We start from the raw sequence: 27,242 nt of genomic DNA on the forward strand, positions 1-27,242 counted from the left end.
ATTTTCCACCCTAAACATCAAAATACAGTATGGCTATTATTTGTACACACACACACATACACACACACGCACACACGCACGCACGAGTGCACACATGCAAGAAAGAACCTCGAGTCCCTGCTCAAGGTGTCCTGATGATTAAGGACTCTCACAAGCAAATGCTGTCTAGGTCAAGTTTGCCAAAAACAAATGGCAACTAACACAGCTCAAAGGTCAACACCTACCAAATCATTTCCCCTCATGTTTGGCTTCTCTTCTAGAAGATTCTATGGGGATTTTTGTTTGTTTGCCTGTTGTCTTTGTTTCTAAGCTCTACGGGCTGGGAAGGGTAATGCTTCTCTCTGGTAGACCAGTTGCCACATGTGCTCCCATGTTCTTGACCATCCTTCAGCTCTCTGCTGTGACTAGCAGACCTTACCAATTCCTCCCAGGCTCCTTCCCTCCTCTCTCAGCTCTGGTCCTCTCCACCTCTGTCCCCATCCAAGTCAACTAAAACTATGACATTAAACTGCCTTTCTTTTCTATCTGCTCTATAAAAAGAAGCTTTTTTAGAGCGCACTATTTCCTTGTCTAGGAATAAGTTATGGCACCTCCTAAGTTAGGAGTTTGTAGCACGCTCACAGGAGAAAGTGAGAGAGTGTGTGTGCGTGCATGCATGCGTGCATGTATGTGTGTATGTGTGTGCGTGCACCCAATCAAAGGGGGAGTGGGGGGAGAGAGAAATACAGAGTACCAGGAATTAGCTATGCATAAAGAAATTAAAAGAGAATATTTTCCAGAGCAATTGAAGCCCATCTCCTGAACAATGACGACAGCTCCTCATTTTCGACAACAATAGAGGGCACGTAGGAGTCAGCTCATTAGAATATCTGTGGCTCTTTTCTGTTCTCTCTGCATTAAGCCCCCATAATGTCAGTTGTCACTTATTAATGACAATTAACTAGTAATCAGCAGTGAGAGTCTTCGAGGTGGTCTTTGCCTGACAGGTGAAGAAAGAGAACATTGCGCAGTGCCACGCGGTGACATGGAACCTTCAAAGGGAGCACGGCATTTCCATAAATTATTTCAGAAAGAAATTTTCTTTTATACATTCTCTCTAAAGCTTAAGGATCTTTAACCCTAGAGAGGCCATGCTCCACCTCTCTTTTGGCAATTTCTTTCTTTCCAGATGAAATCTATGAACCATCTATGGTGGTTGGAACAGGCTCTCCATCCACTAGTCCCAGACGGCCCACTCAACATCCATGCCATTCCTCCTTCTTTCTTCCAACTACTCATGTTCGCTGTGTCCATCCACATGCGTAACACTCGCTACGTGCGTCTGTGATGCATGTGAAGCACGCATCTGCACTTCGCTCCCTCCTCTGACAGATGACACAATGACCAGAACCTTTAAGCATTACAGTGGAGACAAGACCCCAGTCCCATACAACACAATTCTCCAGGCTCTCGACTCTGCTGAGCCCGCCTTCTGCCCCGAGTCTCAGCCCTCCTCTTGCTCCTACTGAGACACAACAAGACAGCGTCTTCCCACCACGCATGCCACACCCGCACATTGGCACTGACGTAGCCCGCACCTGGTTCCCCATGGGCTCCTTCCTCCTGGGCTTCCTACGACACTGCAGTGTTTGGCCTGAAGGACTCTAGGAAGTGGGGATTTTCAAGAAAACACTCGGAAAGTGAGCAAAAAGGTGTAATGTGATCAGTACAGGAAAAAAATATTGTCTTTGAGAAGTGGAGGCTTAAAATAGGCCAAATTTGCCCTTGAGAAGTAGCATGCTGACACCTGGCAGTGGGAAGAATGAAGGCCGTGCGCTCCCCACCAGAAGTGTGTCCAAGGGCATCGCCGATCACGTTAGGAAAAAGTTGCCTGCATCTATTCATGTCAACACGATGCAATTAGACTATTCTCTGAGCGTGGAAACCATTAGCAAAACAGATGACGTTCGAACCAGTATCCTAAGTAGCTGATATGGATTTCTGATATGGAATTCCACTCTTAAAAAGGGAAGCCTCTGGAAACAACTAACAAGGAATTTAAAAACCTAAGTGTCTCAGAAAAAAAAAAGGGGGTGTGCCAACAGAATTGAAACAGAAATTTTAAGAAAAGTGAGAGGTCATCTGGAAAGAAACTTTGTGACTCCCGTTTTAGAAATCTCTTGTGTTCTCCTAAAAAGCTAGAGTGATGAGCACCTGATGCGCCTCTCTGCAGCTTTCATTGTTTTGTTAAAAGGATTTTGTGATATTGCAATGCTTCCATGACAACAAATAAGATGTTACATATTGTCACCATGAATTTCCAACGATCTTACCAGAACTTAAAGATGAATATTCACATTATCTTTAACAAAACCATCACCATGAGAAAAATTGCCGCTTTAAATGCCCTTCTGTTTAAAAAATATTATTCATAGTAGTCTGAAGTTTGAACAAAGTCCTTTCCATCAGATTTCTGCTTGGAGATTATTTCAGATGGTAATGCCATTGGTTTCCACTAACTAATGGAAGGAAGGGCATCCCAGTCGATCTGTCCAGAGTTCTCGTTCCATCCAACAATGCAAAACCCAGGCTCCTGTTAAGCAAGACCTGTACTCGAGCTCACCATCCTGGAATTTGCAAACCCAAGTTAATGCTTTGTGAATATCATGACTTGAAAAGAGTGAGGAATCTCCAAAAGGAGAATAAATAACTTCCAAAGTGGGCATCAGATTTTACTAATTTATAAGTAAGTGTATTACAAGTGAAATGAAGGTATTTCGGGCGCTACTGTTTCTTAAAGTTAACAAATCAAACGTAACTATTTGCCATCCATAATTTTAATGCATTTAAAGAGTCATGGGTTGAAATTGGTAAGTCTAATGATGAATTGGTCAATCTTTATCAATATTAACGTGGCAAAATGGCATGAGACATGTATCAGAAGGCTATAGCTTGGAAATATGATTCAATATATAATTTTATACGGCACAGGTCATAAAGAATTCAAAAATTCCCACCCTGAGAAGTTTTATTATTACATATCACTTATTATACACCCACATGTTTTGTTATTCTGCAAAGAGGAAAGGAAATTCTTAGTTTCAGTCAGCTGGATGAAAGTGCAAAAATTACTCTGAAAACATGCATAAATGCATAAAAATTTACTGAAGGGAGAAAAATGTTTTAATCTTGGGATTGATTGAGTGCTTTGTAGCAGCTCCTAGGAAATCCAGTGGAATACCAGTTGACTGAAAGAATTAGGGTAATGATTCCAGTTATGCAGAATGGGATTTTCCTTATTATGTACATATTTTAGAAACTGTTGATCCCAATGTAACTGTCCTCAATCCTCTTCATCAGTGTTCTTTTTTGGTCAAACAAGCTTTTAGAGAAAAACATGCCTAGAATTGCAGGTTTGTGTAGAAAGCTCACAGTCTTAAAGACCTTCTTTTGAATTCATCTTTAAGCAATGCATTCTCTCCAGCCCAGAAACTACCTCTTTAGTTTATATTTAAATATAATGAGGTGAAGTAAGTCACACAGAGAAAAACCAATACCGTCTGATCTCACTTACATATGGAATCTAAAAAACCAACCAATCAACCCACTCAAACTCATAACAGATAGGTGGCTGCCAAAGGCAGGGGTGGAGAGTGGCTGAAATGTGTGAAGGGGTCCAAAGGTAGAAGCTTGCAGTTATAAAAAAAAAAAAAAAAAGAAGTCCCAGGGATATGACATTCAGCCTGGGGACTGTAGTTAATAATACTGCATTGCAGATATGAAAGTTGTTTAAGAGAATAAATCTTAAAAGCTTACATCACAGGAAAAAAAATCTCACTATGCGTGGTGATGGATGCTAACCAGTGGCTGTGGTGATCATCTGGTGGTACTGGCATGTACAGAGTCATTACATATGCACCCGAAACTAGCATATTGTCCTATGTCAGTTCTCTCTCAATAGAAGAACATGTGTCCCATATCTCAAATATGTCAACAAAACGTGATGACATGTGAGCCCACTGCTTCTGTCCGTTCAACTGACCCTGTAACACATCATCTGACCATCTTTACAACAGTCAGATAAAATTATACTTTTGTGTCATTTAAGAAAAATAATGACTGGTTACGGGTCAATTCCTAAAGAGCTGTTGGTAAAAACACACGCTGCCCTCTGTACTCCAAATAAACCGCCTGATGTGGGTCAGCCTCCAGGTGAAGAGCCTTCTGCATCATCACTTACAGCCTTACTACGGCCTCTGCATCTTCTCATCCGAAACCCGGGTCAGAGGCTTAGGTTCTCAGCTCCGGAGCAAGCTCACGCGAGGGAGGGATCCCTGATTCAAGCTCTTGAAGGGGTTCTTCTCCCTGTCCTTCTAACTCCCAACGCAGGGTTCCACTGCGTGAGGTCACCCCAGGTGACCAGTCTCATCTTCCTGGGGTGATCCTCTTTACTTTGAGATGCCATTTGTTTTCCCAATGATACTAATTACACATTAGTAATGGAAACCACAGAATCTGGAACTTTTCTTCCACTTTCAAGTCGAGTAACTTAAAGATAGTCTAAGTACATCATTTACTGGTATCACTGGGTGTGGTCTGCCCAACCGCGGGATAGCGGGCTGAACAGAGTGCGGCAGGGAGGACGGCCATGGTGCTCCAGCCCTGAGCTGGGGAAGCCGCTGTCCTCAGCTAACTCCTTTCCCTCCTCTTTGTTATCTGTAAAATATGTGTACCGGCCGCTCAATTAAATGAAATCATAATTCATGTGGAAATACTCCTCAAATTCATACATTCTTAAACCATCCTTTCTTTAAATAACATCAATGGGCAATAAACATTAAAAGCATCATAAATTAAAACATCAAGATTCCATTGACCAATTAGAGAAAATAGCCAGATATTTAAAATTAAAAAAAAAAAAAAATCCTGTGTTCACAAAGGAAAGGTCCATGTGGAGAAAGGGTCTTTCTCCTGGTAATGGGAGTTATGGGCTGGTACAGACTCCCTTGTGGACAATTTGGGCACAAAGTCCCACTGTGGTACAGAAATCTCAGTTCTAGGTATTTGTTCTAAAGGAATAATCCGAGGGGTGCCTGGGTGGCTCAGTCAGTTAAGCATCGATCTCTTGATTTCGGCTCAGGTCATGATCTCAGGGTCCTGAGATCGAGCCCCACATCAAGCTCCTTGTCGGGCTCCACACTCAGCAGGGAGTCTGCTTCTCTCTCTCTCTCTCCCTTTCCCTTTGTCCCTGCCCATGCTTGTGCTCTCTAAGATAAATAAATAAATCTTTAAAAAAAAAGAATAATCAGAAATATTGAGTGGAGTGGTCTTTGTACTCATTTGTAATAGTGAGAACTTGAGAGGAATCTAATGTTGCTTTCTAAAATTCTAGCTGAGAATTGATTAAGTATAGTCCATCTCAGTAAGATTAGAAAGTTTTGATAAAATGGGAAAATATGTATTATCTACTATCAGGTAAAGAAAGCAAAGTACAAGAGTATGAGCACGATCTCTGTGTTTTAGAAGCACGGAGAAAAGATTTAGCGCTAAAATACTAAGTGATTTTTCCTTTAGATGAAGATAATAGTTACTTTTTATTTCTTTCTCTGTGTTGCAAGTTTTCTGCAATGACTTATTGTAAGAATATACTTACATAAAAAGTACAAATGCTCTCCAAATGTTACCCTTTGGTGTTTTTTAAGTTTACAATTCAGTAAGTGGCTTTCAGTGGTTCCCATCACCTTCAGAGAAATAATAATAAAGTGCATAACAATTTCACCTTGGAAAAAAGAAGCCTGTGTGTACGCACAGGTTTCTGAGAATTCAGAAGGAGTTTAGGCATGATCTACACTAATGTCAACGGCTTTTCAAAGATTACTAAACATAGGAATGCAGGGACATAAATCTTAAAGTTTTTAATCATTTTTCACCCACAGTGCCTAACAGCTTGTTTCCCCTAAACTATTGTCTATCATTGTTTTACAGGTTTTATATCTCTTTAAATATTGACGAAATGACAAGGACCATCCTCACCCAAACCACATTCTACGGAAGATCTCAAACTTTTAAAAGTTCCAACAGGAAAAAAATATTGGATTAGTTATTATACCCCAGGCTCAGGCTGCAAATGTGAATGCATGCAGACTATGTTAGCCTAACCAGACGGAAACGCTGGACGGCCACGTCACGTACCTTCTCCCCAGCCCCCCCACAACCCCCTGCCAGCTGGGGGGGGGTGTGGCCAGCTCTCTCTGGCTGCTTGGGGCCATTTGCCCTCCTGCTGCAGAAGATGCAGACCTACTCCCCGGGTTAAGAGAGGAGCGCAGAGAAATGGAGAGAACACAATGCCATGTGCAGAGTCCATTCCGGGGACGCACGAGATGAAGGAGAGGTAGGCACGTTTATCCAAACGCAGATGAAGGAACAGAAATGTCTGTAAGGAAACCCTCAAATCAGAGGTAGCCAATCGCTTCCCAGGATTAGTCAATCTCTCTATCTGTATTTATACAAACCGAGTTTTTGTATTACTGTGTAGACCTGTATTCAACAGAACTTGCTACACACTCAAAACAAACATGATTTCAACTTACTTTTCAGATCCAACAGAAGACAGAGCTGTCCCGTTTTGTGATTGGATGTGGGCTGTAGTGGGAGGTGACCGGAGGAGTGCAGGCTGCTCGGGGTGGCTGCTCACAGCCTGTTCATCAGCATCACCTGACCACTCAGCCCTCCTGTAGTCCCCATCCCAGAGATGCCCAGCCCTTCACTGCCACACCCTCACCTAGGCACCTGGGGCAGGTCCCACCTGGGGCAGATCAAGGGGAGAGATGGAGAGCTGGGCCCAAGTCCTGTCAATCACAAGCCATGTGACCTTAGGCAGTTGCTGTGCTGGGCCCCTCATGTGCAAGCAAGGGTGCAAGTGACAGGACCCTCTGCACACAGGTGTGAGGCCTGAATGCAGTAACACGTGTGAAGAACTCGGAACAGTCCTGGGCACCAGGAAGCGCCCCATACAGGGAACTAGGATCACCATTTTAGTAGTAGTAGTAACAAGATAACTTAGTCCCCCATCCACCGGTCCATGACACTGGGGGGGGGGGGGGGGGTGACAAGAAAGCAGTGTGATTATGAATTAGAAAAAGAAGAAAATAAGAAAGGAAAACCCAAATTCTGTGCCCAAGCCCCAGCGGTCAGGACTCGAGTGCGAGCAGCTTCCAAATGTCTGAGCCGCTGCCCGCGGGGACAGAACCCAGCGGACCCTGCTTGGGCCTCCGACCCCCCTGCACGCCACTGCATCTGTGCTTCTGATTCGCCTGCCACAGGGTGAACCCGCAGAGCCACGTGTCTGGGGGCCTGTGGTAAAACAGATAGGACTTCACAGGATGATTATGCAAAGACCCCACGCTCCTGCATAGACCTCATTGTTATTCTTCTCTGTCACCCCTTGCGCCCAAAGTACGTAATTGCCCAATAATTGAACCGAAATGTCTAAATGGCTGAAGCTCCTAAAGGACAGAGCTATTTACCAATGGAAAATAGTGGGAAAAACTGTAGCAAGCCTCCCTGGCGCTCCAGGCATTAGCACAAAGACGTGTCCAAGTGGCGCCCCGACCTGCCCCTCCTCCAGTCATTAGCAGGAACAGAGCCATCCTGGCCGGCGCTCTGCTGCTTCTGAGCGGAGCGCCGTGCCTTCTAACCCTTCTCAGGATATAATTTTATGAAAATTGAAGCCAAAGGTAGAAAAAGACATTTTCCTGCTCATGTCAGAAGTACTTCTGGAGGGGAAAGAGGCCGGGGACCTTGCCGTCGGTGCTCCCCTCAACGCAGACGGAAGCAGTAAGCCCTGGAGTGAGGGCTCGGGAGTCACTCGCTCCCACGCCGGGAGTCCTGGGGTGTCCTCGGTGGAGCCCCTCGGTGCTCCAGAGGGACCCGCGCAAGGCACACGGGTCCCCAACACGGAAGCACAGAGCAGCTCAGTTTTCCAAAGCCGTGCAGTGTCCGAAGTGCAGAAATCGGGCTTTCCTCTTTGGACTAGTTCCAAGGCCCCCAGGCCCTTTGCCTTTAGAGCAAGACCTACCCTTCCACCCCCTCACTGCGGCCCTGGATTCACACTGCGGGTAACTGTAAACATCGTCCAACAGTCGGCGAGGATCCTCCGAATGAAGCACCTCGGTCCATGTCCATAGAGAAGGGCCATCGTTCTTCCAGTGGCTCAACCCAGTCATCCGGGGCACCCAGCGGAGTTAACAATTTTAATTATCATTTAAAAAAATGCAATACTTACCATGTGAATGAAGCACGTTGGCACACAAATCATGAAACGAGGATTCTGAATAGAATTTTTGTTGGTTGATGGCATGAGCAATACCTCTTGCTGCCGAAATAAGTTCTCGAAGGCAATATAATGACGACATGACAATCTATGTAAATCAAGAACTGCTTGTGGGTTTATTTTACATTTGAGAAAACAGTGGATTTAATTGTGTGAACCAAAATGTACTGTACAATATTAATGACAGAACATCAAAATGTATAATTAATAGTGCATTGCTTGCTTTGTTTTCATTTATTTATTTTTGTCTGATATACATGCATCTGGAAAGATGCAGCAGGTGCCAGTAAAATTTCTCTATTTAAATCAAGCGCAGGAACTAAATTTTATTCAAAAATTGTGGTTTTACATTATATACACAGAAATTTAATATAAAATGACAATATAAAAAGTTAAAAGAGAAAGCATACAGCCAGAAGGTACAAAGAAAGTTGAATAGATTAAAATGGTACGATATGTAACATATAGGGGGTTTAAGCTGATGCTGGCAATTTACAAGGAAAGGACTCCAACGTCTGCCCCATGTTTTTTTCATTTACCAATGCAGCACGCTATAGAAAGGTCAGCTTATACCAAAGCTTACATTTGTAAATAACTATAAACCGCAGTATTTTACAGGAAAAAAGAAATAGCATTTTTACACATTTTTAAATAATAGCTTGCATACTTTTTTTGCCGAAAGTGGCATTTTTTTTCAGCATCCAGAGGGTTTGGGCATAGTGGCAACTGGGGTGTTTGGTGGTGGTGGTGGTGGGTTTTTTGTTTCGTGGTTTTTTTTTTTTTGTTTTTTTTTGTCTTCAACGTGTAAAACTGTGGCTTCCTAACCCCACGAGTCCTAGACAACTTTCTATCTTCCAACAGCTGCATGCATGTTTCCTTCACAAACCAGTTCTGCATATAAAAGCTCATTTTTTAATTATTAAATAAGTTTTGTGTCTGACACAGCTTTTGATCTGAATGAAATGCCTTTAAGCCTTTTTTTCTTTCTTTTTTTTTTTTTTTGAGTGAAAGGCACAGAAATGCAATTGCAGTCCTCAAAGGGTTAAATCTGACACCACTAGGTTCTGTGACCTTTATTGTCATGGCAACTTTGTAATTTTAGGATGTCTTTTTATCATTGTTATTTGTGTCTTTCTTTTCTGCTAAATAAATGTCTCTGAGTAGTGTGCCCCACTATTTCCTACAAAAGATAGCTTAACATCAAGAACAGATGTTGAAAATAAAGGTCAGACTTTGACTCACGGAAAAAGAAAAATAACATGCACAATCGGACAAAGAGCATATAAATATAACTACAAAATATGTGTAAGAAAAACCAAGGTCCAGACAGCCAGCTCGGCAACAAAAGGGAAGGCTGATTTCGGAGGCTCAGCCAGGCCTAGTGCAGTACAAAGACAATGTGTAGTGCAATGTGCCGCGGTCCCTCGCATACCTGGGGGCTATTGTTTCTCCAGCTCCGTCACATAGATCAGGTGGTCCTCCGGGGACTTGCCGTGGGTCTTACTAAGGTGCAGTTTGACTGCGTGCTTGCTCGCAAAAGTCCGGTTGCAGAGCTTGCACTGGAATGTGGAGCCCACATCGTCCTCGGCAGCCCCTATCGGGCCCAAAGCTTTGTTTGCCAGGACTTTTGAAACATTCTGCTGTTCTTGAATCTGATTTAGTGGCAGCTTGGAGAGATCCTTCAAGCTGAAGCCTAAGTGTGTCTCTAGATGATTTATGTACGTAGAAGCAGTTCTGAACTGAGAGGCACAATCGTTGCAAAAGAAAACAGGATGCCCTGTGTCCAGGTTCTTCAGGAACTTGGTACCCCCTGTCCTCCTCAGCTGATACTTCACGTTGGCCAGCCAGTGGCTGATGGTGGTCATGGACAGCCCGGTAAACTTGGAGATGTGCACGCGCTCCTGAGGGCCCAGGTCCGACATGATGTACTTACCCTCCGGCGTCTCCCGCAGGCTCGAGGCGAACTGGGCCTGCAGGATGAGCAGGTGCTGCGGGTTCCAGTTGGACTGTCGCCCCTTCCTCTTGTGCACAGGTGACAGCTCGTCCAGCGCTTCCTCGAAGCTGCTGCCGTCGGCGTCGGACTTCTCCGACACGGTGGAGGGCGTGGAGGACTTGGGGGTGAGCCGGCCAGTGAGGTTCTTCACCATGTCGGAGATGTCCAGGAGGGCGCTCTCCCGGAGAGGCGACGCCACGGGGTCAGCCGCGCTGGAAACCAGGGGCTTGCTTTTGGACTTGGTCAGGTCGATGGGCTGGTCGCTGTTGTCGTAGTAATAGCGGTCGATGGCGTCCGCCTGCTTGATGGGGGTGGCAGGGTAGACCGGCTTGTCCAGCATGCTGTTGCTGATCTTGTACAGCATGGCCAGAGGGTCCAGCGACGGGCTCACGGGCTTGGACACTTTGCCCAGGTGGGTGTTCATGATGGACTGCAGCGCGCTCAGCGGGTTGATGAAGGAGGGCTCCGGCGAGTGGTCCGTGATGATCCCCAGGTTATTACAGCCGTTGGTGACTTTGGCTTTCAGAGGCTCGGTGCCGTTTGGGGTGTGCGCATCCAGCACACCCTCCTTTTTGGCCTTCCCCGCCTCCGCCTCGGGGCCCTTCTTCTGCTGCGCCTTGCCGCCGCCGTCCTCCGCGCGCGGCAAGTCTTTATTCTCTTTGGCCACGGGGGACACAGCCTTGGCCGGAGAGCCCTTCTCCCTCTCGGCGGGCCGCTCCTCCTTCTTCACGCTGACCTTGCCGGTGACCTTCTCCACCAGCTCCTCCATGGCCGACACGTTGCTCTTGTGCGGCGGTGGCGTGAGGCTCCCCGGGGAGTGCAGCAGTGCGCTGTGCTCTGAGGCCAGCGACTTCGCGCCGCCCGCGTAGGACGGCTGCATCTGCACGCTCTGCACGGCAGGCAGCGGCTTCACGGCTCCGGGCAGCTGGTAGGCCGCATGGATGCTGGGGTAGCCGCCCCACGAGGGCGCGCCGTTCTGCGCTTTGCTGATGGCCGTGGAGACCGTGTTCTCCAGGGACTTCAGGATGTCCACCCCGCCCTTGGGGCTGTCGTCCAGGTCCTCCTCGCGGAGGTACTGATACAGGGCGGTGGGCTCGAACTTCTCGGGGGCGTCCTCGCTCTCCTCCTTGACCTTCTTCTCTGCCTCGCCGGCCGCCGGCGCCTTGTCCTTCTCGGGCTCCTTCTTGTCCTCGGAGGGTGTGGCGCCCGCGGGAGAGTCGGGCTGCTTCTTGATGTGGGAGGCGGGCAGCCGGGTGTGCGTGGTGGGGGGCAAAGGTATGGACTGGATCTTCTCTTCCACCACGGGGTCCAGCACCAGCTGCTTCCCCTTCTTGGAGGCCGAGGTGGTCACTTTGAGGAAGTGGCCGGTGACCATCATGTGGGCGGTGAGCTGCTGCAGCGTGTCATGTGAGCTCCCGCACTCCATGCACTTGAGGATCTGCGCCTTGCGGGCCTCGAACTGCCAGGTGTAGCTGGCACCGTTCTGGTAGCCGTAGCGGTTGTTGGGCGTCACGTAGGGGTTGGCGGCCTTCTGGTCCTTGGCCGACTCGCTCAGCACGGCGTCGGCGGCAAGCCCCGCCGGCTCGGGGGAACACGGGGACACCAGGTCCTGCAGGGCGCGCTTCTTGGTGGAAGGGACCAGCTTGGTGATGGCTGGCACTGGCTCCTTCAGAGGCACTTTCTGGTAATGCTTTGTCTTGATCATGTGGACGCTCAGGTCCTGCAGGGACTCGAAGGAGTGGCCGCAGTACATGCACTTGAGCACCTTCTGGGCGTCCTCCTTGCCTTCCATCTCCATAAGCGAGCGCTTCCTGGGCTTGGACCACCGCTTGGTCTTCTCGGAGTCCTTGTCCCTGTTGTCGTCACGGTAGTGCCCTGTCTCGTTCATGTGCACGGTCAGCTCCACCAGCGTGTCGTACGCGGCGCTGCAGTCCTTGCAGCGGAACTTGCTGGCGCCCGTGAACACCGAGCCGTACAGTTTGTTGTTCTGCCTGTAGAGTTGCACGGTGCTGAAGAGGCTGGGCTCGGGGAGCAGCCCGTACGAGGACGTCTGCTGCAGCGTCTTGGCCAGGGCGGCCTGGTGCCAGTCATAGCCCGAGCCGCCGGAGCCCGAGCCGGAGCCGGAGCTGGGGGTGCTGGCCGTGGTGCCCGTGGTGCCCGCCATGCTGGCGGGGGGCGTGGGGGCGGGGGTGGAGCTCTCCTTCTGGCCCGCATCGTTGTTGCTGGTGGTCGAACCCGACTTCTTCAAATCCAAAGCTAAGCTGGACCAGCAGGACTCGGAGAACAAGTTTGCATACACAGCCTTGATTTGAGCCAAGCTGTCCTGGGGATAGGAGACGCTGTCCGGGCCCTGCGGATCCTCCTTCTCTTCCCTGGAGGAAGAGCTTTTGAAATGGACTAGCTGGTCGCTGTTCTCACTGAAGGGCGACCCGTAGCCAGCGTCCTGGTTCGTCGCGGTGCTGACGGGGGAGTTCTGGTAGCTCTGAGCTTCCTTGATCTCCGCGTCCTCATTGCACACGTAGTCGCTTTCCGGGATGTCCAGAGACAGCCCATCCTCCTCCACGTTCTCTTCATCTATTTCTGCTGCCTTCAGTTCTTCCTCAGGAACATAAGCTAGGAGAGAAAAATGAAACACAGTGAGGAGAAATAAATCATCTTCAAGGACGCGGCCTCCCCAGCAGTTAGATGATCTTTAAAAAGATGTTTCTCAGCCAAGCGCCCAGGCTGCAAGGCTCCCCCCGCTTTGGAATGACCCAGTCTTCAGCTCCTGCGGAAATAAGGTTTCCAGCAGGACGATATCCCCTCTCCTCCCAACTGAACACACTATCAGCAAAGGAGCCTCCACTAAAGTGTCAGTATCTGCCCCCTTCTTAAAAACATCAGTCTGGCCAACACAGCGGGGCAGCAGGGCCCGAGGGGGAGCCCGGCCACCTCCTCCTGGAGCTTGTTCCTTCCCTAAGTGACGTGCGGGTCCGTCATGCCTCCCCATCAGGTGGGACCTGTCAACTCGCAGGGCAAGATATCCCACAGACAGTAGCATAGTGGTTTCCGTAAATAAAGAGCTTCCTCAAAGGCCAGCGATAAAAACACTCTGGTCTTCACCAAAAAGAAGGACAAAACATAGCACCTCCGGCCCCCTGCCTGGACAGCGCAGACATCACCTGCAGGGGACACCACACAGTCGTACAAAGCAGCATTATTTACAAGAGCCAAAAGGTGGAAACAGCCCAAGTGTCTGTGGACAAATGAATGGATGAACCAAATATGTGTAGGTACACGATGGAATAGTATTCAGCCTTGAAACGTGGGGAAACTGATGCACACTATAGTGTGGATGAAGCTGGAGGGCACTGTGGGGAGAGGAGCCACACAGGAAAGGGCACGTACTGTAGGATTCCACGTAGATGAAGCGCCTGTGGTAAGGAGTCCCATTCGCCGGGACAGAGAGCGGCGTGGGGTGTGCGGGGCTGAGGGAGGGCGATGGGGTGGTCGTGGTTTGCGGGGACACAGGTTCAGCCGGGAAGACAGAAAGTTCCACAGACAGATGGTGGGGATGGAGGCACAACAGTGTCAACGTGCTTAATGCCACGGAACTGTCCACTTGAAAATGGTTAAAATACTAACTTTTGTGGGATGAATATTTTACCACAATGAAACTTCTTTTTCAATTTTAACAGGGCCAGTATGTATGCGCTCTGACAGCCTACCTCAGGCTACACGTGCGCAGTGGAGCGACTCCTGGGGTTGAAGGCGTCACCTCCCAGAGGAAACGCCAGGATACTGACAGGTGTCCCGAGACTGAGAGGTTTGGAGGGCACATAAATCGTTAGATGAAACCCGATTTTCTTACTTCAGGACATTTTAGATACTTTAATAGGTGACCAATCTTGTTAATTCCCAAGGGGAACTAACTGCACGCATGACCTCTTAACTTATTTGACCAACATAATTTTACTTAAATTTTTTAATTTTTGTTTTTGAGGAAACAACGAGCCAAACTCATGTTCCATGCACTCCTTGGGAAATTTGGGATTAAGATATTTTCCAGGAAGCCCCTAGAAAAATGCACTGCTATGATGCGAGAGGGGTGTCTCATTAAATATGATCACTCATTATCACGTTATCAGAGCCCGATCCTAAGGGAATGCGGCAAAGAGCACACGCGTCTTCAGGAAAGGTTGGGAGGATAGAAGGAGAGGGGCGGACGCCGGGCGCAGGAGGAAGAGACAGGGGAGTACCAGCACCCGCAAACAGACGGCTTCGGGTTGGGGTGGAGGTGAGCACTCTAGGGCATGAGCACTCACAGTGCCCCGAGGACGCGCGTAAGCCATGCACACGCACACACATGCACACACATGAGCACTCACACACACACGCATGAGCACGCACACGCATGGGGAATCCCACCGACTCAGTCATTTGGTCAGCCTCTCCAGCTGGACCCTTCAGAACCCCTGCACACACTGTGGGCCCATCCCCACCCCTGGCGCTGGTATCGAGCCAGCTGAGCATGAGCGTTCACGTGGCTCACAGCTGAATCCCACACAGAAGAGCCGTCCACGAACAAATGTGGCCATTGCAGTTGGTACCTTCCCGCCAGCATGGAAAATAACCACTAGTGCGGGAGGCTTAACTACACACTGGCATCTGGATTATGCTCCAGACAATCCTATGGCCCTCCTGTAAAAGGAAAAGCTCAGAAAATTAAAAAAAAAAAAAAAAAAAAAAATGATTGCCGAGTTAAATGTCATCTTCATTTGTCTATAATTATTAAAGGCTTAGGATGGTCCAGGGTTCTGAAGTTCGAAGCTCAGGTCCTCAGCCAAGGGCCCCAGGCGGCCTTGCCACCTCTTCGCAAGCTGGGCCTGGGCCCCGAGGTCCACCTCTGTGGATTCTGATGGGGGCATCTGAGGCTCTGAAGCATCTGGACAGGGCAGAGTCCATGGGAAGGTGCAGGAGCGAACCCACAGGCGCCGGCCGGCGGGCCCTCCCGAACTACCTCCAGTGGCAAGCCCACAGGCAGTCCGCCAACCAGGGTCCGCGGGAGGAGGCCGCATACTAGACTCGGTCTGTCCACTTCTGTGAAAGCAACACTCATGCCCTAGCAAGTAATTAAAACTAAGTTCAAGGAAAGGGTTGTTGTTGCTATTGTTGTTATAAAGAGAGAGAAAGAGAGCACTAGCAGGGGAGGGGGGGCAGAGGGAGAAGCAGACTCCCCGTGGAGCAGGGAGGCCAACACGGGGCTCGATCCCAGGACCCCCGGATCATGACCTGAGCCGAAGGCAGATGCTTAACGACTGAGCCACCCAGGTGTCCCTCAAGGAAAGGTTTTATCTGAACCCGTTTGGCTCAGCCTGGGAGGCCCATCGCTCTGGGTCTGTCCCCTGTGTCACCTGTCGGCTGGTCTGTCTCCCTCACTGGATGGAGGCATGGCTGCCCACTGTCTACACGGCGGTGGGCACCCGTCCGTGCGTGTGGAATAAAGAAAGGACGTCTGTCTCGGCTCTGGGAACCCAGGATAGGAAATCCCCGGTCCCACCACTAGGGTTTGTCCGGCCCACTGGCCCTCACCCTCGGAGGTGGCCTCTCCAGGTCTGGAACGGCACAGACATGACTATGCTGGCCCCTGCTTGCTCCCTCCGGCTCTCCCTCCCCCGGCCCCAGTGGAGTGGACTGTCATCAGACCACACTCGGTCCCAGGCCGACTTCCTCCTCAGGCCATCCAGTCCACACCTGGAAGTTCCTGGGTTGAGCTGCTATGATTTCCACGCACAACTCCACACCCCCAGTGTGGCTATTACCCGTGTGTCAGGTAGAACCACACAGAGCCACCCCCAGCCTCTTCCACAAGGAAACCCTCCTAAGAAGTATGGGTTTTCGGTGAGCCTCTCCCCCACCTGGATACCCGTGTCCACGGTGTCCCAGGAGGTGGGGTGTGGCCGGGAGGGATCCCCGATGCGCCTGCTTTGCTGGACTCATGGGAAGGGGGCCCCAGCACGCTCTAAGCTGAAGCCCGGGATCCTACCTGCTTTCCCTGACCCAAGCTCAGCACGCCCACCCTCCAAGCGCCCCTGTGCGTCAAGGTCCCTCCTGCCCCAGTCACGCTCCTGGGGACAGTGTGTGTTGACCCTCCCACCCCTGGGCCAGGGCACCGGCTGTTGCCAGCCACCCCTCCCACGGCTCTTGCCTATCGCACTCTGGTCTCTTTCAGGCCGATGTTCACCGGTTCCAGGAGTCTTCCAGTGTAAGCCTATGACCCCTGAATCTGTGTACCACCCCCCCCGCCCCGGGTCTGCTGGTCACAGGCCCATCAGGGGACGGCACCTGAAGCCTGGCCTTTGTCATGCCTTCCCACATGTTTTCAGAGCCAGCCCTGTGTCTGGCACATAGAAGGAGCTCCAACTGGTATGACATGAATTTGTCATGATGTGAGTGTTCCAGACACTCCCAAGTCAATTATGTGCAAACAGAATGTTCCTCCTGTCCCCTCCCCAAATAACAACACACTTTCTCCTGAACTAGTATTCCCCTGAATCAGTTGTTATGAACCATCCCAAACAAGTTACCCATTCCAGAAAAGCGACAGTTGTCCTTGTTCCCAAGCCCTGCATCCAGCACTGCCCCCACCTCCATAATGCAGACCCCCCACGCTGCCCAGCACGCACTGCAGAGCCTTCCAGCCGGGCCTCCCCATCTTGTCCTGCAGCCTTCTTCCTCCGGGCCGGCCCAGGGGCCCCCACTCTCGCAATCCCAGAGTTAAGACCTCCGCGAAAGCCATGTCCTGCACAGAGGGTACGAATCCCCAGGCGGACCCCTCCCCCTGCCACGTGTCCAGCCTTGGGTGCAACCTGGTCCAGGGCAGGACCCCCCACTCCCACCTTGTGAACAACACTTATCCTCAAGGGGAGGCTCAGATGTCACCTCCATCATGACACCTGTCTTAATCCTTGCCAGAATCCACCATCCCCCTGAAGGACTGAGAGATGTTTACCTGCCCCTCCTCTTAGACTGTGAACTTTCACTCCACTCACACTGCTGAGGCCACCCCGCCTGCCGCTCGGGGGGCCGTGCTCATTTTATCACCATCTTCTACCCCATGAGCCTCCGGGGCAGCATCACTGAGATGCCTGTCCTGCCGATGAGGAAGCCGCACAGCTTTCCCCGGGTCCCACAGGGAAGGAACCAGGCGGTACCCACATCCGGGTTACCTGACTCCCGGGCAGGTCCTTCCATCCAGGCACCTCGGGCTGAAGCTGATCTCCTTCATCTGCCAGCATCTCACACCAGGGAGCATGTCCAGTAAACGCCATGGACGTGAGGGACCCAAAGCCATTCCGCAGGGAGTATTTAGAACACCTCTCATGAGCCAGTCATCGTGTCTAAAGGAGACTGTCTCACCAAAGAAGCAAGAGGAGAGAGTCTGAAATGTGGACACTCTGAGGCCCAATATATTTTACTTTTGGACGTACAGCCAGGAACACGGTATGAAATACAGAAAAAGCTTTATGCACGAAGACGTCCTTCACAGTATCATTCCAGACAAAATGTGCCATGCTCTAAATCGTCAACAATAAAAGACAATTCAGTGATTTGTAGTTTATTCCGAGGATGGACTGTTACTCAGGCACCGAAAAGTATCTTTAATGACAGGGCGAAAGTCCTTAAGTGAAAAAAGCTAAAAACAAAAACCGTACACACAGTACAAGGGAAAAATTCTTTTAAAAGAATGGTGGTTTTTTTTTTCTGGATAATGAATATCTGTGGGTTATGCTGAGTGACACGGCACTTGATAAATATCTCTACCTTCAAAATCTGCTTTGGTGTTTTCAGCTCAGCAAACAAGGATTAGCCACCGCATACTGTTTCTGGAATAAAAGAGCTGGAAGCAACCCTGTGGTGGGCACCTAGCAGCCGCTAGCCGGACCCTGGGAACAGGGGGCCCAGGAAGGGCAGGGCGCAGCCTGGGGCGGAAATATGCACAGGGCTTGGTTAATTATTGTTTTTCAAAACATGTTAAGAAGTAAAGGGGAGGCAGGAATAGTGAGGAGTGCAGATGTATCTGGGTTCTGGTAAGAGGGATTGCAGTTGGCAAGAGGGTCTCCTGCTCCTGGACTGCGCGCCCCCCAGGGTGTTCCCTGTCCCGCCCTCCCCTGGAGAGGGCCGCGGAGTCCCATGGACAAGCACAGGTGGCAGGGCCTCTCCATTGGCCCTCAGCCTGCCAGATCAACAGTCACCATGCTGCATCACTTGAGCCTTCTAGAACATTCCTGTTTTAGAACATTAGGGTTTACACTTTCACCATCTACTCTTCAGTGCATCAGTCCTGGTAAGTTGATATTCCCCAGCTATTTTGCTCTTCTGCCGTGTTGTTTTAGCCCATTGACCTATTCTTTGAATGAGTTCACTTTTCAATGTTAACATACAAGGGGCCGGAGGAAGCGTGGACCCAGAGGGGCAACCGGGGGCCACCTGCCCTGTGCCCACGCCGTGACACCCTTCTGACCCTAGAGTTGTTTTCTTGCCCCCTCCTAGGATGAAACGGGCAGGGTTAAATTCACTTCTGAAGATAGCACATCCACTCAACCCAGTAATCTGCACTCCAGTGGCGCATTCCGCCGGCCCGCCAGGCGAGGCGCAGGTCAGGGCACTCATGGTCACATGGGATGGCCACAGCCCGTGACAGGTGCAAGGGATTCAACTTCCACACAAATGAAGGCGTGAGGGAGCCCATGGAATGTTCCAGATTGATTCTGCGAGTGATGAAGCCAGGCCCCCTTACCCTCTGCCCTCCATTCTCAGAACTTTCAAGGGCTGACTTGGCCCTAAGGCATCAGCACTAATGATGACAATAAACACAGAATTCCCAGAGAGCACCTCTTGCGTGCTCACCAGCGGCCAGGACCCACCCCGCACATGACCCCTAATCTTCCACTCCTCTCCACCTAACCCCTGGGCAGCTGATGGATGGACCTTCCTGAGGCTCCCCCAGGGTCAGGGCTGGGCTCTGACCCTCTCTGCCTCGCTTACTGACACGGCCCTTTAAAAGCAATGCTCAAGCCCCCCGGGGCCACTCCCAATGGCTCCTGCCTTCCAAATCTGGGCTCAGGCCAAGAGCACTCACATCTGGGGGTCAGAGCCCTCAGAAGGCTCTAAAACCTACTGAGTCTCAATTTAAGAGTTTGGGCCTGGGGAGGATGAGAAAGGTGGACCTAGCAGGACAGGGCTGCTCTAAAGATGGAAATTCTCACACGATACCCACCCCACGGTGCCTGAAAAGACCAACCAGACACTGGGCTTGGGCGAGAGGCAGGGAAGGAGGCTTTTGGTTTTACCACGTCTGTATCTGGAGGAAGGGGCTAACCAACTCTTCAAGACAAGGCCCCCCGAGCCACATCGACCACAAACGGCAGGTGCACAGACTGTGTGTAAGCGGCGACTGAAGAAAGGGCTGACCCGGGTCGCCTGGGCCTGGAGGCCAGGGTAGGTGGGGGAGGGTGACGTTCCACCCGCTTGTCTCTAGAGGCTCCAGGCGAATGAGGCCACTGCTGTGGTCTCCTCTTGAAGGACAGATGCCCATCATTTTCCTGACATGAGGACAGACAGATGAGACACCCGGGTAGGAGCCCCAGCCCAGTCACCTATGGACAGTGTGGCCCCCCAACACACAGTCACCCACTTGTCAGGGCCTCAGTTTCCCCAAACTGCATTAATGACAACTACCGGTGTCTTTTGGGCGGGGGGCGGGGGGGAAGGTCTAGGAAGTGCGACGGCAGCATGTCTCCATCAAGCCCAAGTCCGTGCTTGCCGCCTCCTCTGCGTCCTCCTCACACCCTGCAGATGCAAAACGAACTGGGAAATGTGCATGCAGGGGCCGTCCCCCTTCGCTGTCAGAGGCACCCCTGCTCAGCCTCACGCCTTACAAGCTGTTGCCAACCTCTGAACAGTCGGAACAAAGTAAGGAACACTTGTCCCGATGAGAGCCTACCCATCACTGGCCTTTAGCACTGGGTAGATGGTGCACTTAACAACCAGACTCAAAATTCGGGCCAGGGAATCATTCGGGAAGTTAGTCCCTTAACTTCTGCATCACCCAGGGCCCTCTTTCTGCCCTCCGGCAGTTCCCCTGATGACCACACCTTCCACCAGAGAACAGAGCACGGAAAGCCAGCGGGAACCCACAGGGAGCAGAAGTGGGTTCCTGGTTAGCAGCTCCTCCCGAGGCCCGATGCCCGACGCGGAAGGCGGTGGAATGAATGACAAGAATCGGGCTGGGAAACTTTGTTTATCCAGGCTCTTTTCCTCACTAGCACGCACAACTGAGAGTTGGCTGTGAATGAGGAAAATGGATACTTAAAAGCGACAAATATCAAACACAGGTCTCGTCCCTGCTTGGCTCACAGTAAATACCAAACTTTGCTATCATATTGCCACCTGGTGAAACTATACAATCATACCAAATTACATGTTTATCTACATCAAACTAGGTTTTAGACCAGCAAATGTGATATCCATGAACAGATGGCCATCATATCAAAATACATTTACTCCAAGGGGCCAATTCACAGAAGGGTCTTACACACACCTAAGTGATAAATGTACAGCTGCAATTCATTGTGGAATCTTGCAAAACTCACTTTCTTCCAAATTTATAATTGATCACTTGTAAAGTTGCTTCACCTCTGTTACCAAGAGAGCAAGTGGTTTTGATAAAAGTTAGAATATACTGGGAAATAAAAAATGCAGAGAAAGCAGATATAGGTACAGAGCTCATTCCTTCCTACTCTGAAAAGGACATTAAAATACAAGCAGGATATATGTTAATTTACGAATATAAGTTCTGATTTTTTACAGGAAGGTTGACACTCTGCCAAGCAAAGCTGAAAGGCCACTTTTGCTCATATGTGATAGGAGCAAAAAATTTTCTATCGCTTTGGCAGATTTTAATTGCCTGGTACCAGTCACTATCATACCGATCTGCTACACCATCTGATTTATACCGGAATCGTTTCTTTATTTAAAACCCAATAGAAGCCATTTTTAAGAACAGCAGAGTCTGTAAACACATGGCCTATAATTTTTACCCATCTCTAATTTTAATTAGGAATCCACAGGTAACTTCTTCAACTGTAATTCCTTCTTTTCCTCGCCGTCCCAGAACGCGGTGTCGCGTTAATGAGAAAGAAGAAACCCCCTTTCGAGGCTCCTCCCAAGGAGCGCACCCGCTATCATCCTTGTGCCAAACCAGCGGGGCAGCATGAATTAGAGCTTAAACCCGATGACAGAGACCACAAACTTTCACTGGTTTCCAGTGATGTCAGGAAGAAAAAGAGGAAAAACGTATGAGAACCTTGCAAAATTAAAAGAGAACTTAAAATGGGGAAGAACAAGAAGTCAACAATTCTTCTGCGAACCTGAGAAAACACGGGTATATGTCACTACCACTGGATGGTATGTTAATAAACTGTGCACGTTCTCTTGTTCCATGAATTAAAAAGCTAGCCATCGCCTACAGGTGCATGCCCGATGCCAAGCATGGGGACATCACGTGTTTTTGGTGCCTGCCTCCACACTGAGGGAGGACAGATACCGCTCTCTGGTGGTCTGACGAGTCTGGGCCTACAAACCCAACATCAGCAAACCAGGCCCAAAACACCAGGTTCCAACCTGGTATTACTGACCACCGACACCAGAAAAGACTCTGATCTGATAGGGTCAGTTTTGTCTCACAGATGACATTTGGAAATCAGGAGGGGAGACTTGTGCACGAACCATCTCTTCAAATGGCTGAAATCAACGCAAGAAATGTAACTCAGCTCAAGCACCTATTCGTGCTCGTGCTACCCACCATACACAAGAGCCACCACGAAGAACCAGTGGCGAGTGTCTCCCCATCCAGGAGAAACGGTGCACCCCCGCAGTTCCTCCACCACGTCTTCTGTTGGAGAGTCAGCTTCCCTAAATAGGGGTGTTGGGACACACATGTGAGTGAGGAGGGAGGGAAAGGGCTTTAGAGCCTCCGCACCCCGCCCAGCACTCATGTCTCAGACATGTGTCCCCACTTTCAAATCCAGTGTCTTATTCTCACAAATGCACAGGACGGAAGAGGAGACATGGGAACTTGAACTTTTGGGAGGTTGGGGCGATGACATGATCAGGTGCGGGGAGACACACAGACTTGCAGATGTCGGTGACAGGCTGACTCATACCAGAAATTCAGGGGAGATTTTATCCTCAAGTACACTGCGGCCAGACATAAATCCCATGCCACTGTGATAGAGCAGGGGCCCCAGGACCCTACGTAAGAATTTCTACACCTGACTGGAAGCTTAACACAAGGCCACACAACACCCGACTTCCTCGAAACCCCCGAGGAACAGCAGTGGTCTGAACCACAGGTACAGCCACACTACCATGACTGAGAGTAGCATTCTCTCATCATAATAACGGGGTTTCTTTCTACTATTATCGGTAAATTCTCATAATTGCTTTCCTAGATGCCTTGTAAAACTTTTTACCTAGGGGGGGAGAGAGAGAGACTGACTCGTAAAAACTCCTAAGTTTAGGCAATTATTTGTGATGATCTTCTGTTTTCATTACAAGCTACAACTTTCTAAAAATCCATATGGGTACAAATGTACCAAAATACAGTATTTGTTTTATTTCTAGTGATGAAACCATGAGAACAATATACTTCACAAGGTGAATGAATACCATTTCTTAGCCTAGGAGGTTTTACGAGATCAGCTACTGCTGCACAGAAAACAGCCCCACGCCGCGGTGTCTGCTCCACCAACCCCCCACTCAGCGCCGCCAGCCCCCCTCCGCCCTCGCCACCCCCTCGTGGAAATCTGATGAATGAGTAAGCTTGGAAATGGTAGCTGCTGTATAAAATCCTCCTTTTACAATTACTTACAGAAATAAATGACATTTCTCCCCATCAAATAAAACAAAGACTCCAAATCATCTTCTGCCACTTTTTTGTGTCAAAACAGCTTTGCCATCATCCCCCCGCCCTTCTTGAGCCTAGCACGCGCTGTGGAGCGTGACACTCTGAGCACACGCGCTGTGTCCCGGTGTCAGTGGGAGAACACGCCTAGCAGCCATACAGAACATCTGAACAAGCACACACCAACACCCGCGAGGTAAGAGAGAAGGTGCTGCCAGCTCTATTTGCACGCACATGGGTGTGTGTGCATGTGTGTGCATGTGTGTGCTCATGTGTGCTTCGTGTCTATACATGTGCATGTGTAGAGGTGTGTGTGCATGTGCGTGTTTTTGTGTGTGCACTGTGTGCATGTGTGTTCATGTGTGTGCACATGTGAATGTGCGCAGGTGTGTGCAGGTGTTCATGTGTGTGAACATGTGCAGGTGTGTGCGTGCATGCATTCGTGTGTGCCTGCATGTGAACTGTGTTGTGCATGTGTTTGTGTGTGTACGTGCAAACACGTGCAGATGTGTGCATGCATGTGCGTGTGTGTCCATGTGTGCATGTGTGCATGCATGTGTGAATGAATAAAAAAAATACATAGGCCTTATCGTTCCCCAAATGGCAACAAAACAATCAGATCCTGGTTAGATTTCACTTTAAAAAAAAAAAAATTAAATCTTGTTAATATTTTTTGCCATAAAATGTGCCTTCTGGATGACAATGTGTCCCTAAAGATGTGCTGTCGTCTTAAGCAACATGAAATTCTGTGCATTCTAATGCAAGTGGACATAAGGCAATGTATACGGTCCCTGTTAGAGTTTAATCTGACACCAACAATGTGTGCCCTGCTGCTTTACAATGTAAATATACACATATTGTCTGAAAAAATATTTTCATCTCAAACGTAATTATACAATGAGGCACAACATCTTATCTTTGGCAAATTAGATAAAAATTATATTTCTCAAATTGCAGCCCAACATTTTTAAAAACATCTTTGTTTCTTTCAAGAAAACAAGATTTGCTCTATTCAACAGTCATTTTAAGAATGGTGAGAAGTGACAGCTGTATTTGTTTTTTAATGGCCTAATGTAGGAAAGTTCCAAATTCCCTGGAGTCTTAACACTGGCTCTGAGCAATTAGGTTCCTATACCCCCAGCCTGCATCTTAATCTCCACCCCAATTACGCACAACAGAAAGGTGTTCTCCTGAACCCTCCTGTTTTCTATTCCATTGGAGGTGAATGCGCCAGAACTGTGCCTCCTCGTGATCCTTGCTCCTCGGATGGATGGACAGAAAGAAGTGTGGTGCCTTGCCTGCCGGAAGAGCTGAAGCAAGAGAAGAAAGGCTTTCCCCAGAAATGGACTTGCTTTCTAAACGTCAGTTTTACATTGTGCTTCGAAATCTAGCAGGTCACTCAAAATACCCATCCGCACAAGGTAGCAAGCTCCCATCATGTCTGTTCCTACCTGATAACAAAATATCCTGACATAAAGTGAAAGATGTGCCCTTGTATCTAAAGGGCACATCAAACGCTCCGCTTTCCCCCCGCCCCCCAATTTAAATATCTGGGATCATTCGGATATTGGCATTTCATATAACAGGCTAGCCGACTCAGTGTTGCCAGGTTTACTCACTTGGATTTGAAGTAATAATGTCTGGATCGGAGGAAGGCAGTGATACTGGAAAAAACAGTGTGTGCATTCAGCATTTTAGTATGAAAACACATTGACTAACCCACGTTCACATAGCGGAATTGACAAGGACATCATGGGACATCCGGCATAACTGAACGTGTCTCTTGCTGGACGCCCCGATATTTTCTCTAGACGTCGAGTCATGTGTATAGAACATAGTGAAAAGGAATCAGTCTCCAATTTTTAAGAAAGGTGAAGTAGCACCTACTCAAATAAAATGGCTCTTCCTTGACAACTAGGAAGGAAAGTGACTTTTTAGGCAAAGAAAAAAACATCCAAAAGCTGACCATTTATAATTACAGGGAAATGAGGAAAACGCAGGTTCTCCTCTGTCCCTTCACGCTTTCGAGACCGGGTTCTAGAAGCATCGCGAGACCACCCTTGGGCTTCGCCAGCCGAAGGCACCCCTTACCGGCTGCCCACCGGAGAGGAGGAAAGAGCCCTGCCCCTCCTCGCCCCCTCAGCCCCGCAGAAGGGAGAGCGTGCGGTGAGCAGAGGTCTGCGCGGGGGGCCACGGTGCCCCGCGCCCGCGTGGCTGGGCTGCAGTTCTAATCTCGGAGAATTCCTTGCCCTTTCCCCTCTCTCCGATGAACTATACACGCATCTGTGCGGGCATTCTCGTTAGGGCTCCACCACCAAAGGCATGGAGGTGAATCAGTCCAGGCCCCTCCCCGCTCTGCCCTGTCAAGACGATTCCGTTGAGATGTTCATTTTCATCCCTGCTGGCAACATTAGAATGGAAGGTATTTAACCTGTTTCCATTACTTATACAAATTACCATTACGGGGCAGGACAGATGTTAGAATCACGCCCCGGAACTGACTTCCATACATTCTTTCCAGGAACTGTGAGGAGACAGAACACCGCTAGGTCATATTACCCAGGCTCAATACTGTTCTCTCGGTTACCAGATTCATTAACTTTGCACATCAGCATTTCACTTGCTTTCTTCATGAGAATTCCCAGGCTAGGTGGGCTCATTCAATTTGGAGAAGGAAACCTTTGTCAGGGATGATGTTTTGATCAGGTGCGCTGAGAGTGGGGAAAGGCACGGGCGAGGGGAGGAGGTGGGGAGAAGCAAGAGTGGGAAAAGGAAACAACCTTGTCGAAAATGCTACCTTTCCAACATGAATGATGAAGGAGAAGTCAGTTGGAGACGCAGGTGCTCAAAGATGGCTGTCACTTCACGTAGACACTGGCACAACTCACCTAGACAGGTGACACTTTGGTGGAGCAAAATCCTGCTGCATTACTGAGCACACCAGGGATGGGGCGCAGGCAGACTGCAGGCCCGGGATGCCTGGGGCACCCAGAGAAGTGAATCCGGCACGGAATGGATTTCACTCTTCACCTGCATCCTTAAGTGGAGCCGGAGATGCAGTCTCCTGGCTAAAACGACGGAAGAGGCGCTGGAGTCGCCGTCTAGGCGCAAGCCTAGCACATGCTGCACGTTGATTCTCCCTGAGATCCAAAATAGAGGCTGGAAGGATGCTCCACATAATTGGGCGGGGGGCTTCTTTGTGGGGGACTCAGGGCCCTTAAACTAGTTACTACTTTCCTTTTCAGAAATTTCACAAACAGCAATTCCTAATCAGTCTAAGACATCTGCTCTCCGATCTCTTGCGAAGGCCGCATGTGGCGCCCTGCGTCTACCCAGCGCCCCGGCTGCAGGTAGGATTCTTGGAGAACGTACAAGTTTCCATCGTTTCTAGGCAAAGGTCTGAAAATAAAAGATTCGTTCGTGGAGCGGAAAAGACAAAACAAATTCTATTTCAACCCTTCCCACTGGACAGCCTTTCTCACTAAGAGCAGCTAAAGGAAACTCAATTCCCGACTTCACAGTTTCCATGTTCCTCTCTTCCTCTCTGTCTCCGTTGGTTCTGGGGAAGAGACCACTTGGAAAGAAATGCTGGGCATGTTAAAATTATTAAGCCAAGAAAGGACAACGAAAATATTCAGAGGGAGAAGGAAAGCGCATCGCATCCAAACTACCCTACGGGAGAGGATTCGAAAGTGGAAATTAGCAAAGCCAAGTCACGTGTAGAAAAAAGGCTGCTGACTGCTAACGGTTCTCAAATCCCTACAAGGGAGCCTGAAAAGAAAAAGGTACCCACATACGAACACATTCTCTGTGGAAAGGGTAAGAGCCCGCCATGATCACCAGAAGCATTTTCTCCATGACAACACTGAAATCCGGTCCCAAACGGGAATAAAATATACTCTGAGATAATGATCCACCCAGATAGAGAGAACTTTTTCTGGCACACTAGAAATTTATTTCGGAGGATTAACCATATACTATTATTTTGAAAG

At 49.3% G+C, this 27,242-nt stretch overlaps 1 protein-coding gene across 5 annotated transcripts in view; it reads right to left on the minus strand.

Moving 5' to 3' along the window:
- Positions 1-8,402: 8,402 nt before the first annotated feature.
- The window catches only part of TSHZ1 (teashirt zinc finger homeobox 1), a 78,296-nt gene continuing 59,456 nt past the window's right edge, over positions 8,403-27,242 (minus strand). For all 5 annotated transcript variants that reach the window (XM_054510261.2, XM_064578571.1, XM_045886541.3 and 2 more), the window contains one exon: positions 8,403-12,917. In XM_054510261.2, the coding sequence (XP_054366236.1) occupies positions 9,751-12,468 (2,718 nt within the window). In that variant the 5' untranslated portion in view covers positions 12,469-12,917 and the 3' untranslated portion in view covers positions 8,403-9,750. The remainder of the gene's footprint in view (positions 12,918-27,242) is intronic.

Source organism: Mirounga angustirostris, unplaced genomic scaffold, assembly GCF_029215605.1.
Source record: "Mirounga angustirostris isolate CCGP_5_RB_7025 unplaced genomic scaffold, mMirAng1.0.hap1 SCAF_14, whole genome shotgun sequence".
Taxonomy (NCBI): Eukaryota; Metazoa; Chordata; class Mammalia; order Carnivora; family Phocidae; genus Mirounga; species Mirounga angustirostris.